General features: G+C 43.9%; 1 protein-coding gene across 16 annotated transcripts in view; it reads left to right on the top strand.

Moving 5' to 3' along the window:
• Positions 1-14,756, top strand: part of EPHA5 (EPH receptor A5) — a 200,134-nt gene that overhangs the window by 151,038 nt on the left and 34,340 nt on the right. For 6 of the 16 annotated variants that reach the window (XM_030491669.1, XM_030491672.1, XM_030491671.1 and 3 more), the window contains 2 exons: positions 1,280-1,385; positions 10,536-10,601. In XM_030491669.1, the coding sequence (XP_030347529.1) occupies positions 1,280-1,385; positions 10,536-10,601 (172 nt within the window). The remainder of the gene's footprint in view (positions 1-1,279; positions 1,386-10,535; positions 10,602-14,756) is intronic. The other 10 variants (XM_030491670.1, XM_030491673.1, XM_030491680.1 and 7 more) reach the window with 3 other exon arrangements.

A 14,756-nucleotide genomic window follows, 5' to 3' on the forward strand; every position in this document is an offset into this window, starting at 1 on the left:
TTTATACTGCCATAGCAGGTCCACACTGCTCATCATTGAGTGCCAAAGAGCTCCTGTATGAAGAACTGCTTGAAATCCATTGCAGATCAACATTTAATGCCATATCTTTTCATCTTTCTTTTAAGAGATAATATGGCACTACATTCAGTTATTTTATAGCCTCCATAAAGTTAATCCTGTGCTAAGGACCCCTTTTTACTTCAGTCATTCAGTTAAAGGCTTCTTCAGTGTGCAGTCGATTCCTGCTGCTCACCTGCTGCTCCCCCGGGGTAGATGAAGCTTCATCCAGGGTTGGCACAAGGGTAGAGCTCTAATGAGGTTTTTCCCCACACAGCAGCAGTGCCTATGCCAGAGAGCTAGTTTTACAGGGAGGAAGTCAGATTTGTACCCTGGGGTGGTTAAATATATACAACTAAATAAGCTGGCAGTTGAAAGGGCAGGGTAAGGAGACTTTAGTTTCGTCTTGGGGACCCCCACATGCAGACCCTTAGGGGACATGGGTTCCTTCCCCTGCAGTGCAAAGCAGATAAACGAGATACAAGGGGTGTTAGCATTTCCATTTTACAGGCTACAGGAGCTTGCTCATCTGCTTTTACTGAACCTGTGGCAAAACCCAGGTCTTAAACAGCTTTCCTGACCTTTCTCCTGGTATCTTTATCACAGGACTTGCCTTCTGCCTTTTGGCATGAGGGCTTTTTTCAAGGCATGGGTGGGGGATTTCTGCTTCCCTTGGCTGATAAAAAGACCAACCACTGTATGTGTCTTAGCAAATTCCTGTTTTACTGAGTGCACCTTCTGGCCATGTGATATACAGATGCCACAAGGAGTTAGATTTTAATTGCTTATAGCTTTTTGAAATGCAAGTAATGTTTATGTCTCTTAACAATAACATTCCATAAATGTTCTCTCTGCAAAAGGGAACCTGTTGGGTTTTCATCTTTTATCTCTCTGATTTCTAATGCAGCTAACCCAGGAAGATGTACTTGAGAACCTGAATTTGCAAACTTAAAGGCTGTGTTCTGCAGTGCTTTTGTTTCTGAAATCAGTGACGAGATGCAATTTTGTTGGGGTTTTGGCTTGGTTTTGCGTGTGTGTTTGGTTTCTTTCCACTCATTCCTTTCCAAACTAGAAACAGACAGTTAAGGGGGAAAACACCAACTGTAAAAGAAGTAGTGAACTGGTAAGACTTGAGACCTTGCCAGCAGCCTCATTAGAAAGACTTATGTGAGTGCTGACTATCATTTTAACCTTAATCTCCATTTTCTGTTTCTCATCTCAGCAGTAGCTGCATCCAGTGACCAGAGCCAGATTCCTATAATTGTTGTGTCTGTAACAGTGGGAGTCATTCTGCTGGCTGTTGTTATCGGTTTTCTTCTCAGTGGAAGGTAAGAGAAGAAACTGTGTGTTTATACTTCTCCAACTTTTGTAATAACTTTTATCTGACCAGCTGGTTAGTGCACTTTAGGTGAAAGCAGCGTGTGCATGAAGCTGTCAAGCAGTAGCGTTGTAACACAGCACGAGGGTGGGCTGATTGATCTGTTTGGAAAGGCAGGAATGGCAAGGGCTCACTCACAAATGTAGTTCACTTCCCAGTGATTTTTTTATCTCTGTGTAGACTGGCCCTCATTATTCAACTTGATTCTCACTGGAGTGTTTTCACATTCCTTTAAAAATAAGCAGGACATGTTATTGCAGGTAAAATATCTGGAAGTCCTTTACACTCAGCTCACAGACAAAACTTGACTTCAAGAAAACACTTGCAGAGGAAAAGAGAAGAAACCCAGCTGAATGGCCAAATGCTCCAAGTTTTGGTCAACTCTGGATTTAATTTTTCATATGTAGGACACTAATGTGTTCCCCAATGCTAGTAAATTATACAGAGAGCTCTCCTACATGAAGGGAAGCACTCTGCTTCAAGCCATGAAGCAGTCCTATTAACTTCTCATGTGCTTAAACATAGGCAAGTAATGAAAGCCGGGGCTATACCGTCTTTGACAACTCTAATGGAAGTTGATGAACTTGGTGGCGAACAAGGGGTTGTGGTATTTGGGGAAAATCTGGCTTGTATCAGGATCAGCTTGTACTGTAGCACCAAATTTGTATGGCAGCCAGCACTCAAGACACTTCTTTCATATACTGCTTGTGTATTAGTATGTTTTTTAATGGCAATAGTAAAATGATGCAATATCCTTCATGTAAAACCATATGAAGTGCATCTATTCATAAGGCTGAACTTATTTTCAGTGCAAAGTAAACATTAATGCTTCTAAGGTTCTCATCAGCCCACTGTTGCTTTCATGAAACAGGTCTGTCTTTAGCTCAGCTCTAGCAAAGTGGCTGTAAATTACAGGACATTGTAAGTGTTAAAAGTAGTTACAAGATACAAAGGAACTGGGCTGATACTGAACATACTGGCTGAGGGTCTTATTTACCAGAGGAAGTAGGGTATCAATCTGTGAACGCAGCATAGTGAAATCCAGCCAGGCTGAGCAGCAGTGTCCCCAGGCATAAGGCATCCATGGAAGGACAGAGTTATTTCCTGTCTTGAAAGGTAAGTGTGCTGCCAGACTCATCTCCACTCAAGGTCAGAGACTGACAGTCTCTTCCAGCTCAGCTGTTTGAGTTTTTGTTGTCTGCTTTGAGTGACTTGTTGGCCTTAAAAATGGGAAAGTAAATACTCCTGTCTGCACAAGAAACATGCAGTGGCATCAGGGGTGTGAATGGCTATAGACCATTCACACCAGGGGCTACAGGAAAGCTGTAGCCAGAAAGACTGGGCTCTGAACACTGTAGGCAGGAGTTCTAGTCTCTCCTTAAATGCTGGAGGTTTTGGGTCAAATCTCTCCTTGAACAGAGCTGGGGGATGCGGACTTTGGCCTCCTCAGCCTGAATGCGTGCTTGTATTAATACAAACAGGAGGATGCACATGTGACCATAGGGAAGCTACAGATGTAAGCTAGCACCTCTGCAAGGAGGAGTCCAGGGGGGTGAATCGCAGGTGGAGGGACATGTATCCCTCCCTCTGTGGCCATAAGGAACTGTGTAGCAACCAGCAGCTCTTGCTGTTCACTCAGTCACTGACAAGTGCTCGGGACCGCTTTGGGGAGGACATGCTCTTGCAGGTCTCCTTTTTGCTGCTACCCTCTTTGGTCCGAACAAGCAGTTTCAAATCCTGAGCCATTTGTCATCAACTCTTGTTAGTTATCTCTTTCTGTCCTTTGTCCTAATGGGCTTTCCAGGATGTGCTTCCCCTTGGCTCTTTGTCTCTTGTCATGTTTATAAAAGCCATTGTCTTCTCTGGCTAGAGTTTTACCACCGTCTCTGCTGCTGCCTTAATCCTCCTACCTGGTACTCACATCTCTCTCCGTGGACCCCATGGAGCTTCTCCATGGTGCCACACTGGACATATGGGAAGGTGCAGGCAGACGGAGCTGAGCTCTTGATCTATTTTTATCTTTTCAGCCCTTCCCCTAAGCTGGGAAGAATCTCATCCCTCAGTTGGAGGTCGTGTAGAAGCTTCAGGCGCCAAGGTTTGGTCCATCATTAGAGAATTGGCTTGAGTTCCCATGAATTTTAAAGCTCGTCTAGTATGTGGAGTGACTTGTGAGACCAGAAAAATAAACCCTAGAAGCCAGAAAGCTGACAGCCAATTTGAAATTAAACAAAGCAAAACAAAAAAATTGCTCCTGTTTGAAAGCGAGTCACTCACGCCGCTTTGCCCTGGATATGATTTTGAGACAATTCATGGAGTGAATGGTCACTCTCCTGCTGTGACACTGCGGGGATGATAAACACATTCCAAGTCACAGGCTAATCCCTTTCTAAAACTGTTAACCTGTTTCTGGAAAGCACTTTCCTGTATCTTTGGAGTGATTATGTTGTTCCAGTGCCTGGTTCCAGAGACCTAAATTTCCTTTCCTATTCTTTCCCATACTTTTATAAAACCAGACATTTTCAACTCCGGGAGTTGCTTCAGCTAGAATTACCACTGCTTTCCATGCCAAGGAGGCTGTGCAAAGCCCAGGCTCTGTCTTTCCTGCTAACGTAGGAAAACAGGTACAGCCCAGTAGCAAAGCTAAGGAGAAAAACCCTCTTGCTCTGCAGCACTGAGGACATAGCCTTCCCAGCTTCTGCAAACAGGCTCCTCATTGCTGGCTCCCTGGAAGGCCTGGATACCTCAGAATTAGGATATGCCTTCCTAGGATGCTGTATGGCATCTCTTCGCACCTATCCTCCCAAATGCCAGGCTGAAGCAAGCAGGGGCTTGAGACCAGCCCTGCAGTGAGAAGGGGTTGTCCTCCAGTTCTCAGCATCTTGGAAAGTATATTCCCAGCTGTAGGACTCAGGAGTTTGCTGGGCTCTGCAGGCTTTTTATGTTCTGCTGGGTTCCCAGAAGCAGGAGTTTCTACACCTCTTCCCCTTTTTTTGCTTTCAAGTATCTCTGCATTTTTCTCGCTTCTTTTGAACGAATGTAAGTAACAGCTTGGCATTTCCCCTTGGCAGCTGGCCCTAAACCAAAGGTCAGCTGAATGGTAGTCACAGTGGCGTTTCTACATGCCAGCGTCCATCTGTGGAAATACACTTTGTGTCTGTAGCTGGAGGTTCCTGGGAATGTGAAACTAAATGTGCTTTGCCCTAAACAATTAAGCAGCGTTTCAGAGCTGATTTACTTGCAGATGTTCCAGAAGACTCTTCCTGTAAATAATGCATCCTCTGACCAAGGTCATAAATGCCAAGAAAAATAGCTGATCACTTTTTTAAGTTATCCTGGTCTTTGCATCAAGGGCATATTAATAATATAACGATCAGGATTACAAATCAGAAAGATTCACTAAATCAGACTGTAGTTGTCTCAGCAAAAAAAAGAGAAGTGGATTGAAAATCTATTATTAAACCAGCTACAAGCATTGAATTAAAGAACACGGAGTTGTTATTATCTTCATTTTGTTAGGATTATGTGTTCTCAAAAGCGCAATACATTTTACAGATAGAGCAAGGCTATAAATTCTACTTTCCTAACAATGCTTGAATTAGATGCCGCTTGATATCATTGCTCCTGATTGAAGTATATATTAATCTTAAATAATTTCAGACTTTTCTTTTACAGCCTGTATCAGACAATGCCAGTCACAAAGATCTTTGCTCTCTATCTTGCAAGGAGCACTAAGGTGCCACAGTTGTCACTGTGGCATCAGCCCCTTTCTTCCTACAAACTGAAGTAGGAAGCCAGGTTTGCGTCCGTGTGGGAAGGAGACCCATTGCTCTAAAACAGTTCCCCTTTTTTGTCCTTCAAACCAAACCCTCTTTGCAAACCTGACAGGGTATTAGGGTGAGTGTTAAGAGACTGCTGGTCCTCTAAGCATTTGAGCTTTGTACCACTAAACAAAGGCATGGGCTTTGACAGAGTAAAATATGGATGCTATTAGGTCAATGCTGTACATATTTGGAAAAGCTACTCAAAATAACTAAGTGTACTGTGCGTCTGAATTTATAGCCATTATAGATGACCTTTCCATCTCGAGTGATCTTCCAAAGAACCAGAGGGAGATTTTTATAGAACTTCAGAAAAAAATAGATTTGAAGCAACAAAAAACTGCCCCTCACCCTGTGTCGTGCATATACAGAAGGTCTCTTTCTGGCGAGGAACTAGCCTTCAAAAGACAAAGCAAAGACAAATCTTGCCATCTGGGTATTGGCAATTAGAGGCTTCTGCACCAGCGTATCCATCCTTGACCTTAGCTGATTTAGGCTTTTAAATATCAGCGCCTGTGGTGGCAAAGGGCTACTTTCTGGACACACATATGTGCATCTTGTTAAAAAGTGACTTTCAGGGAGTAGAGAGAGTGAAAGGATTATGGCTTATATCCCAGGTCCCGAGCCAGAGTTTGCAACCCTCTGTGATGTGGAAGGTCAAAATGGATGAATTTTTCCACAACCTACCCCCATCCTATTTTCCAAGATATGTCAGAGCTTAAAATAGTTTGCTTTTTTGATATTTCCCTAGGAAACAGGAGACAGTTTGTAGATAATGTTTTTTGTAGAGAATTTTTCCAGCATGAGTCACAATTTTTGTTACTTGTGACTTTTTAAAGGATTTTTGTCTACATTCTTGCCTGCTCTTCCTTCTTCCTACAGGACATCGTCTCCTGTGATTTATAGCCACTTTATGATGCTGCCTACTGCCAAATATTCCCCACAATTCACCTGACGAGAGGAAGGATTTTATTAGAGAAGCTGTTGCTCTGCCAAGTCAAAATTCCCATCCACCAAGAGGAGGGGCAGGGTCTGGTCCTGCTTCTGTTCGGGTCAAGGTTTTTACTTCCTCCGTCATGTTAGCAGCCTCTTTGCTCTTTAGCAGTATGTTTTCCCAGAGAGGAGTGTTAGCACCGTTGGTATAAAGGATCCCTCACTGACAAAAAAAGTGCTCCAGTGCACCCTTCTGCACAGGGTGATGCCCTCCCAGGGCTCATGTGGAAATCTGCTGCCTGTAGTCCCCATCTCTAGCATCCTGCCTAGATTGGCTTGGCACATTTGGCTGCTCCAACACCTGTTTCTTATTTATTCTAAACACTTTTTGGCTTAGTACTTCTGTGCAAGCACACTGGGCTCTGCAAGCCAGTCTGAGCTGCTGCAGTTTCAAGGAGGGTTTAAGGACCCAGGCTAATCTGCCTTCAGATGAGTTTAGCCCAGACAGGAGGTGAGAGTTGACCAAGTCTGTAATTAAGCTCCAAGCCCATGAGGCATTGCCCTTGAAAGGATCATTTCTGAGTTATTGTGGCAGCAGCCAGGGGAATGGAGCAGGATCGTCGTGAGCAGATAAGCAGGTGGCATAAGCTTTGTCTGAGCAGGGGAAATGTGGGGCAATGCAGTAGTCAGTGATGAAAGCTCCTCACCTTTGTTCAGATGATGCGTTTGATGGCATTGTGCAAATCTCGTTTCCACGTCAAGAAGGGAACTGGGTGGCCCTTCAAGCTGAAAATGGAGCCTGACTTCAGTGGTAGCAGCTCCAGGCTCCTGCTGGGCACTGGCGAAAGCCCCTTGTGTGCATAATGCTAAAGGTCTTTCCAAGTGCAGTTACTTCCCCATAGTGATTGCACAGATATCGTCTGGTTGGGCAGTTACTCTTGAACAGTGCGGAGACATGTGAACTAGGTATAGCTCAGCAGGACAACAAGGTGACTCCTTAAACATTTGTATAGTTATGGCCAAAATAGAAATATATTCCTGCCAGCTCACAGTGTGTAATGCTGCTGCTCTCATGTTCGAAGCAAGCATGTTGACTCACAAGGTGCTAGGTGTAGTGCTGACCTCCTGACCTGGAGATGCAGGAAGCAATCATTGCCATTGCTTAAGGCTGTGTGAAGGATTAGAAAAATCTTCCCAGGCACCCTCAAGTATTTCAGTCTCTAATTACAAGCCTCTGAAGAACATCCCATTAGAGCAGCTTATTAAAAGCAACAAATGAGGTTTTCATTTATCATGACTCCGAGTCTTCAACTTACAACTCTTAAAAGCCACAGCTATATATGGCAGAGCCTCTCTGAGATCTATCTAGCCACTAGAAATGTAGTTTAATTCTGAATGCTGTCTGGGTCTTCTGCAGACTTGTGGTAAATTAATTACATTGATTGCAGGCACAGTCGTTGAGGCTCATCATATATATACATTTCATTAACAGAGTATGCAGCCCAGGGTTTGAAATGATGCCAAGGGTGTTGATAAGTCCTCGTAGCACAGGTTTATTAAAGTTTGCTCTCTGGACAGTTGGGCTTGCAAACCACATAGGCATTGCAGGGGTCACCTTTGCTAGAACTGGAGGAGTGTCAGCTTTGTGTGCATGAGATAGCTGAAAGAGGTAGAGTTCGTCTAGCCAAGAAGTGGGGCAGTGCCAGCAGGCCGCAGAGGTTCAGGAGGTACTGCTGCAGCTCTACATTGTCTCTGCCCACCTTGCAGCCCTTTTCTTGAAGCCAGGGCTCAAAGCAGGAGTCATGTTTTGTTTCAAGCCAGCTTGGCTTTTGGAGACACTGCTGCCTCAGCACCTTGTTCTTTCCTAGCAAAAGGGATTTAACACTGCAGATGTTTTCTCAATAACCTTAACTGTTACATGGTACATGGAAATCATCTGTTAACCTGCAGCAGATCGGCGGGGCTCCTGACCACCCGCTGGAGCCAGGGGCAGTCCCCACAAGCTCTCCTTGTAGTCTGCTGGTCAATTCAGTGATGCTGGAGGAGTCTTTGCAGATAATTTTGATGTATGCAGTGCTTGGTTCAACTCTGACTGCTCTCCTATACAGGTCAGGTTGCTGGTCAAAGATCTTAAAACCCCAGAAAGGTCTGGATGTATTTCATTGAGCAGCAATCTCTTATCCTGCCACAGCATTTGATCTCATCTGGGAAAGCATTTGCTCTCAGCTCCTTAATTTCTAAACCAAGACAGACCTGCATGGAGTGAGAAGACTGAGAAACTCTGTCCCTACTGGGAGCCATCAGCACCCAGATGCTGTGGCCATCAGGGCATGGCAGGTTTGCTGCAGTTTAATATCCAGTTTTATTTGCCTCAGGATCTTTTATATTCTGACATTTGTCTGCCAAATCAAGCCATCATTTTAGCACGAGCAGTAGTAAATCTTCCTTTGTCTTAACTGTTCCAGCCAAGTGCTCCATTCACTTACTTAGCCAAGTGCTTCTGGGATCGGAAAGTGAATTTTGTTGTCTGCTGATCCGGTTTAGTTTGTTTCTAACAGCTTTAGATTTCCCCTAATGTTGCACCTCAGAGTATTTTCACCCTAAGTGCACAGCATTATGCAACGGCTGTGCAGGCATGAGGTTGCATTGATGTATTTCCCTTACACTTGAGTATTTTTTCCTCCCCATAAAGGGAGCAAGTGAGATCTGAAGTGCTTCGCATTTAGTGCAGAGAACTGATTTTGTCTCAGACCAGCCCAGTTGCTGATGAGGTGCTCAAAAAGTTTTCTTTGCGTAAGAAAACAGTAAACTCTTTTTATTTTAACAAGGTGGTTGCTTTCCAGGTTAGTTGAACTATGGTTTCAAAACCCTTGACTTTGCATGCTGGGCAGTGTGGGAAGGTCTGGTGACAGCAACTGTTAGAAAATGGCTGGGGGGAAAGGGTCTCCTAGCTAAAATGTAAGCTCGGTTGCCACAGCTGCAGTGATCTTCTGGAGACTACCAGTTCCCTGGTAAAATGGCAAAATCAACTCCAAATATATAATGGTTGAATTCCTTTTGTGTGCTTTTGAGTTTTGGATCTCTGGTATTAACTTGGATCAATGGAGATGTTTGTGAAGGCTGAGCTGGTCCCATATTAGTAAGACTGCATAAGCTGGGGCATTATGAAAATACAAAATATTGTCAATTATAGTAAAAAAATATTGGCATCGTTGTTTAGAAAATTAGCACGTTGTTTTGCTGGTGCAAAAGGAGCTTAGAGAGACATTCTGCACTAGTTCTAATTTAAGTAAGCACATAATTGAGTATATAATTCTGTAAACCATCGCATGCCTGAAGTTATTTTGAATCATAATTTAAGGCAGTGCAGTTGCAGAATGTTAATTTTGTCTAAATAGGCTATTTTAATGTGTTCAGGCATCGCAAGCTACACTTTTTAAAAATCTGGTGGGCACAGGATTTTTTTCAAGAATGACATGTTATGATGATTTGAGAAGTGATGAGTGAGATCTTCAGCTGATTTCAACCAGAGTATATCTGCACTACTGGACTCCTGCTTGCATGTCACACTGAAGTTCTTCCTGTTGTTTCTTCTGCAGTGTGTTCTTTTTCAGGATGAATTACCTTAATAGATTGGTAACTTAAACATTGTCCCTGCCAAGTTCTCTGACAAGGATAAAGGTCAATTACTGAGGTGAAGCCAACCTTGGGTTATGGACTGATGCCAGGCGAACCCACACTCTGATTGGACTAGAGTAAGGACTCGGCAGCCTTCAGAAGCAAGCTGTGGACACATGCAGTACCTTTCTACTCACCATATTTTGAGTTTATTTAGACTGAATGCTCACACACAACTTGTCCCACTTCTTCAGATACAAAATGCACATGTGAAAAGCTTCACTGATACAAGGAGATCCAGAAAGGGCTGTGTGAGTTGACTACATGCATAAAGGTCTATGAAAGCAGGGCTTGCATTCATCCAGTGCTTTTTTTGTTGAAGGAGATTGTACTATACCACACACACCTGTGGAAAAAGTCCCTTTGCCTGCTCCAAGGCAGGGGCTTAAGTTTAAGCGCATGGGTGGCCCCATTAATCTTAACAGTTGTACTCAAGTACAGGAAGCACATGGTTAATTGCTTTGCAGGACCAGGATCCATACACTCTCCCAAAAGTGTTTTTCCCCAGCAGTAGCACATGCCATGAAATTCTTGCAGCCCAGGGTATTAAGGTCCAAATAATAATTGCAATAAGATGGAAGAAGTGCATGTAAAAATGTTGCAAATGTACTTGCACCTTGCCAGGGCGGTGGGATTATTCCTTATCCTGGGCCTTTTTGTTTGCTTTTCAGTTGCTGCGATCATGGCTGTGGGTGGGCTTCTTCTCTGCGTGCTGTTGCCTATCCAAACCTAACATGGTCAGTGTTCCCACCCGTGCTGGCTCCTATTTCGTGTCCTCCCTCCATGTTTTCTGTGCATGGTCTGCCTTTCCCTGCCTTTCTTGTATTGGCCTGGAAATCGCTTTCTCTTCTGATCTCTGCACCCAGTTTGTCTATCTCAACAACTGAAAATAGCATGACCTGAAGCAGAGTGTGTCCCCAGCAAAGGCAGGGGTCTCAAGGGGAAAAAACCCACCAAACTAATACGTTATGCTATGATTGATCCGGACACTGCACCAGCAATGTCATGTGTCATAATGAAACATCACATATGCTGGACACATTCTTCTGCTTCTTGTCTCCAAAAGGGGCTGGGGGAGGTAATGTGCCCTCAGAAAGGAGGTGGGAGGCAGGTGGGAGTGGAAAGGTATTTAGTGGCATGTAACATGCATGTCAGTGAAACAGATGGTGTGTCATCGACATACATGTTGATGTATGACCTACATGGCAATGACATGATGCTGTTTACCGATGATACGCTTCAGCAGCATTGGACATACCCCTGTGAGCATCGAGCTGCGTATCCGTGCTGCATGCTGCCCCGTTCTGCCACCAACTGGGCTTTCTCACCAGTTCCTGCCCTCTTGTACTCTCCCCTCTTTTCTAACTAATCAAAAGAAGAGTAATTTTAACTTCTGTTGGTTTGACTGGACATGAGTTTAAGTTGCTCCCTGAAAGGAATATGTTTTAGGTCTCTGAATAAACTGTAATCTGTGCAGGCAGAGATATTCTTAAGCCTCCTAGGAGACTCATGCAATCACCATCCCCATCGGATAGCTGCTTGAGACCACAGAAGCATTGAGACATGGGGTGTTAAACTGGGAAGGTTTTGCAGCATAGCTGGCCAAGAGGTGTGAAACTCTTCTGCTGTGTTTTCTGAGGGATGCTAAGGCTTCGTATGGTGGTAGCTGGGTGATGGTGAAATCCCTTGCTGTGAGGCACAGCAATCATCAGGGTAGATCTTGGTGATTTAGTGATAGGACCTTTGGGTCCTCTAGTGCTGTATTTTGGCTCTGTCAGAGGCCTGAACTAGGGAGGAGTTTGCAAATGCAATCCCAAAGGTCCTAAAACAGGAGTTTGGGTTTTTTTCCTGCCCCATTTGAGCATTTTTAAATTGGTTTTTTGTGACTTTTAAGTGCTTAAGAGTAGTGTTAGCAAGCAAGGATGCTCAGCTCAAAGTGTTAGGCTGCAAACTATTCTTCTGGTATGTGTGGTCATTCCTGCAAGCAACAACTGTGCTACAAGAAAATCTCCCAGTATTTCTGTTGTCTGTTGTGCCTGTGCCACCAGTGCACAAGCAGTCCCTCAGTGGAAGTCATGCTTCAAATGTGCTCAGAAAGATTCCCAACCAGAGAGTGACAGCAATGGAAAATACTTCTGAGTGGAGACCAGGAATGGACTGAATGGCTACAAAGGGAAACTTGGCTGACCTGGAAAATACCCTCTACAAGTTTCCTCCTAGGCTGCAGAGACTAATGTGGCAGCAAGCTGGGAGGGGAAAATGGGAAAAGTGACTTCAAGGCACAGATGCCGCTGGCTGTGCTATGGGAAGGCACAACAACCTCTTTACAGAGATTTATGGAGATCTCAGGGGATGCTTCCTGCGAAAAGGGGAAATGATATCTTGTTTAGTTATTTTTAATTGTTCTGGTGGTGGTTTAGGAAGGTGGGGAGTGATTCAGTGTGAAGGCAGGGAAAGACTAAAGGCTAAAAATACCACTGCTGGAACTGTGAAACTTCCTTTGTAAGGCATCCAAGTTAATCAGAGGTCAAGGCAGAGTTACATTGTGTAGAGGAGGACAGCAGTGGCTGGAGAAAGCTGCTGAGAAGGCCAGTGAGCCTGCAGTGGTTATGAAGGAACCCTGCCATGGTTCCTCTCAGGCCAGTTGTCTAGTGTATCTTTGAACTGAGCTGAAGGTCTTAGTTTGTCACCTCAAGACCTTTTACTGCTCTTTTGATCCCATTCTCCAAATTATAGGACTTTGACAGTAGATAAAGGAGTTGAATGAGTCATATTCCCAGCCTGCATGGGTTGCTCCAAGTTACTTCAGGTGCAAGTTTGGTCCAGCGCAATGGAAGTAACTCCTTATAGAAATTTGAAAAAGCAGGACGAAAGTGAACAGAAAAATGGGAAACAACTTCCAGTGTAAAAGCTGTTCGTTTTACACCAGTCCCTTGAGTATTCCCTGGTTTTGTGATACTGAATACTGAATTGCAAGCAGAAAAGGTGAATGCTGAACATAGACCAACATTGCTAGAGGTAGACTTTTGCCTCTGTCTCTCAGTATTGGTGTTGTTTATCCAGGATAAAGGTATTTGCTGAACAAGTTATTGTCTCCAGACCCAGAGCTGAGGTGACAGGGTCTTGGCCAGATGTATGGATCCATTTTCGTTTGTTCCTCTGGGTGGAACACGGTCCTGCCCTGCAACGTGTATGCAGCCTTATTGCTTTAGCATCCTGAAATCAATAGTCTGAAATGAGCATTAACCCCTCATAAACAACAACCTTGCAGTCCTCGCAAACCTCTGGTAAAATGATAGCTCGAGATGGGTTTGATGCATTCCTCAAAATTGATTTATTGTAAAAGATGTGCTTCTGAGTGAAGGTCTGGCCCCTGAAAAGCAACTGGCGTTTTGTCTCTGTTTCAGAGAAGCGCACAGAGTTCATTCATTTCATACTTAAGAGATTAAATACATGAATGAATCTCTGCAGGACTGGGACGGGAGATTGCATGCTGCTTCAGGACACAAGCCGTTCGATGGTACTGACTGCACCTAGCAAGGTGAGGTCCCTTTCCTCATTGGGGATGTCTAAGTGCTGTCCCCATGTGCATTTCCAGTAACACCTTGGCTGTGTGCTGAAATGCTTTGGCCTATGCCTATAAAAGAAGTATATAAAGACTCTCCTACATCACTTGCTTGGATGTCCAAGGTCCAGCTCCACAGTCCCCTGACTGTGTCCTGCGTAGGTTGTGACCAGAGTAGTGGCCTCAGCTAGGAAGATGAAACTGCTTCCCTTGGGTATTCTGTGGTTTTTGGGAATGCCTCGGGTGGCTGAGGGGCCATACACCACTCAGTAAGGGCACCGCAAAGCACAAGGTCAGACACAAAGTATCTCAATCAGTCCAAGGAGAGCAAGCATCTTCCTGCCTCATTTCTTGAAGGATTTTTCTTCATGAGTTGGCTTCTGCCATTTGAGAAAGTGGGCACTGGTTTCCCAAATGGATTCTTCATCTTTCTACCTGTCTGTTTTATATTTTATAAACCTATATAGAGATCATTTTACAATTTCACTTTTATAATCTGCTCCATAAATATTTTATGAGCTGCCTGCCAATCTGCAAGTTGTTTTTAAATAAGACATGATGTCTTAAGAATATTTAAAGTCTCACTTTCTTTCCCTCTGATACTTATATTGAAAAACACAGAGCTGTGCAAGGAAGACATCTGCTTTCTAGATAGAGAAACTGGGGCAAATCCACAACAGCAGTAAATGAGTTGAGATTCAGGTGTGCTGCTGAATTACATTAACTCTTTGTCTAAGTGTCTCCATCTCAGTGGGAGATGAAGCGAGTGTCAGGATCTTCATGCTTTTGCTGTACATGATACAGAAAAGATATAGGAAATCTATGGTTTGTACAATGACAATAAACTAGAAAATGAGTCTTCCATCAGGAGGCTATCGACTCACAGCATTTCCGATAAATATGAAGAGCAATGCACATGCAGAAATGGATTATTTCATAAACAAGTGGGTGCTTTTTCTTCCCTCAAAATACGTTGCAAAGCCACAATATTTAGATACTTTTATCTGCCAGTAAGATTTACATAGTGAACCAGGACTGTTAACCTGAAACAGCAGATTTACATGGTATTTAGTTGGGGAAGAAAGGAGAAAAAAATAGTTGTGTGAGTTATTTAAAGCATTTGAAGGTCAAGAAGGGAAGAAGTGCAGTTTAGCCCCAGTCAGCATGTAAATGGCTTGTTTCTCTGGGTAGTTGAAGAAAGTGAGTATGTAAAGGGCATGAGTGATTGCAACAGGCAAGTTTTGCAGCAAGCTGTTAGTGACACCCAACTGTTGCTTGCCGGTTGCAGTCCACTAACTGCCATTTCACTTTGGTGTGTCTTGTCAAA

The sequence above is a fragment of the Strigops habroptila genome, chromosome 7 (genome assembly GCF_004027225.2).
Source record: "Strigops habroptila isolate Jane chromosome 7, bStrHab1.2.pri, whole genome shotgun sequence".
Classification (NCBI taxonomy): Eukaryota; Metazoa; Chordata; class Aves; order Psittaciformes; family Psittacidae; genus Strigops; species Strigops habroptila.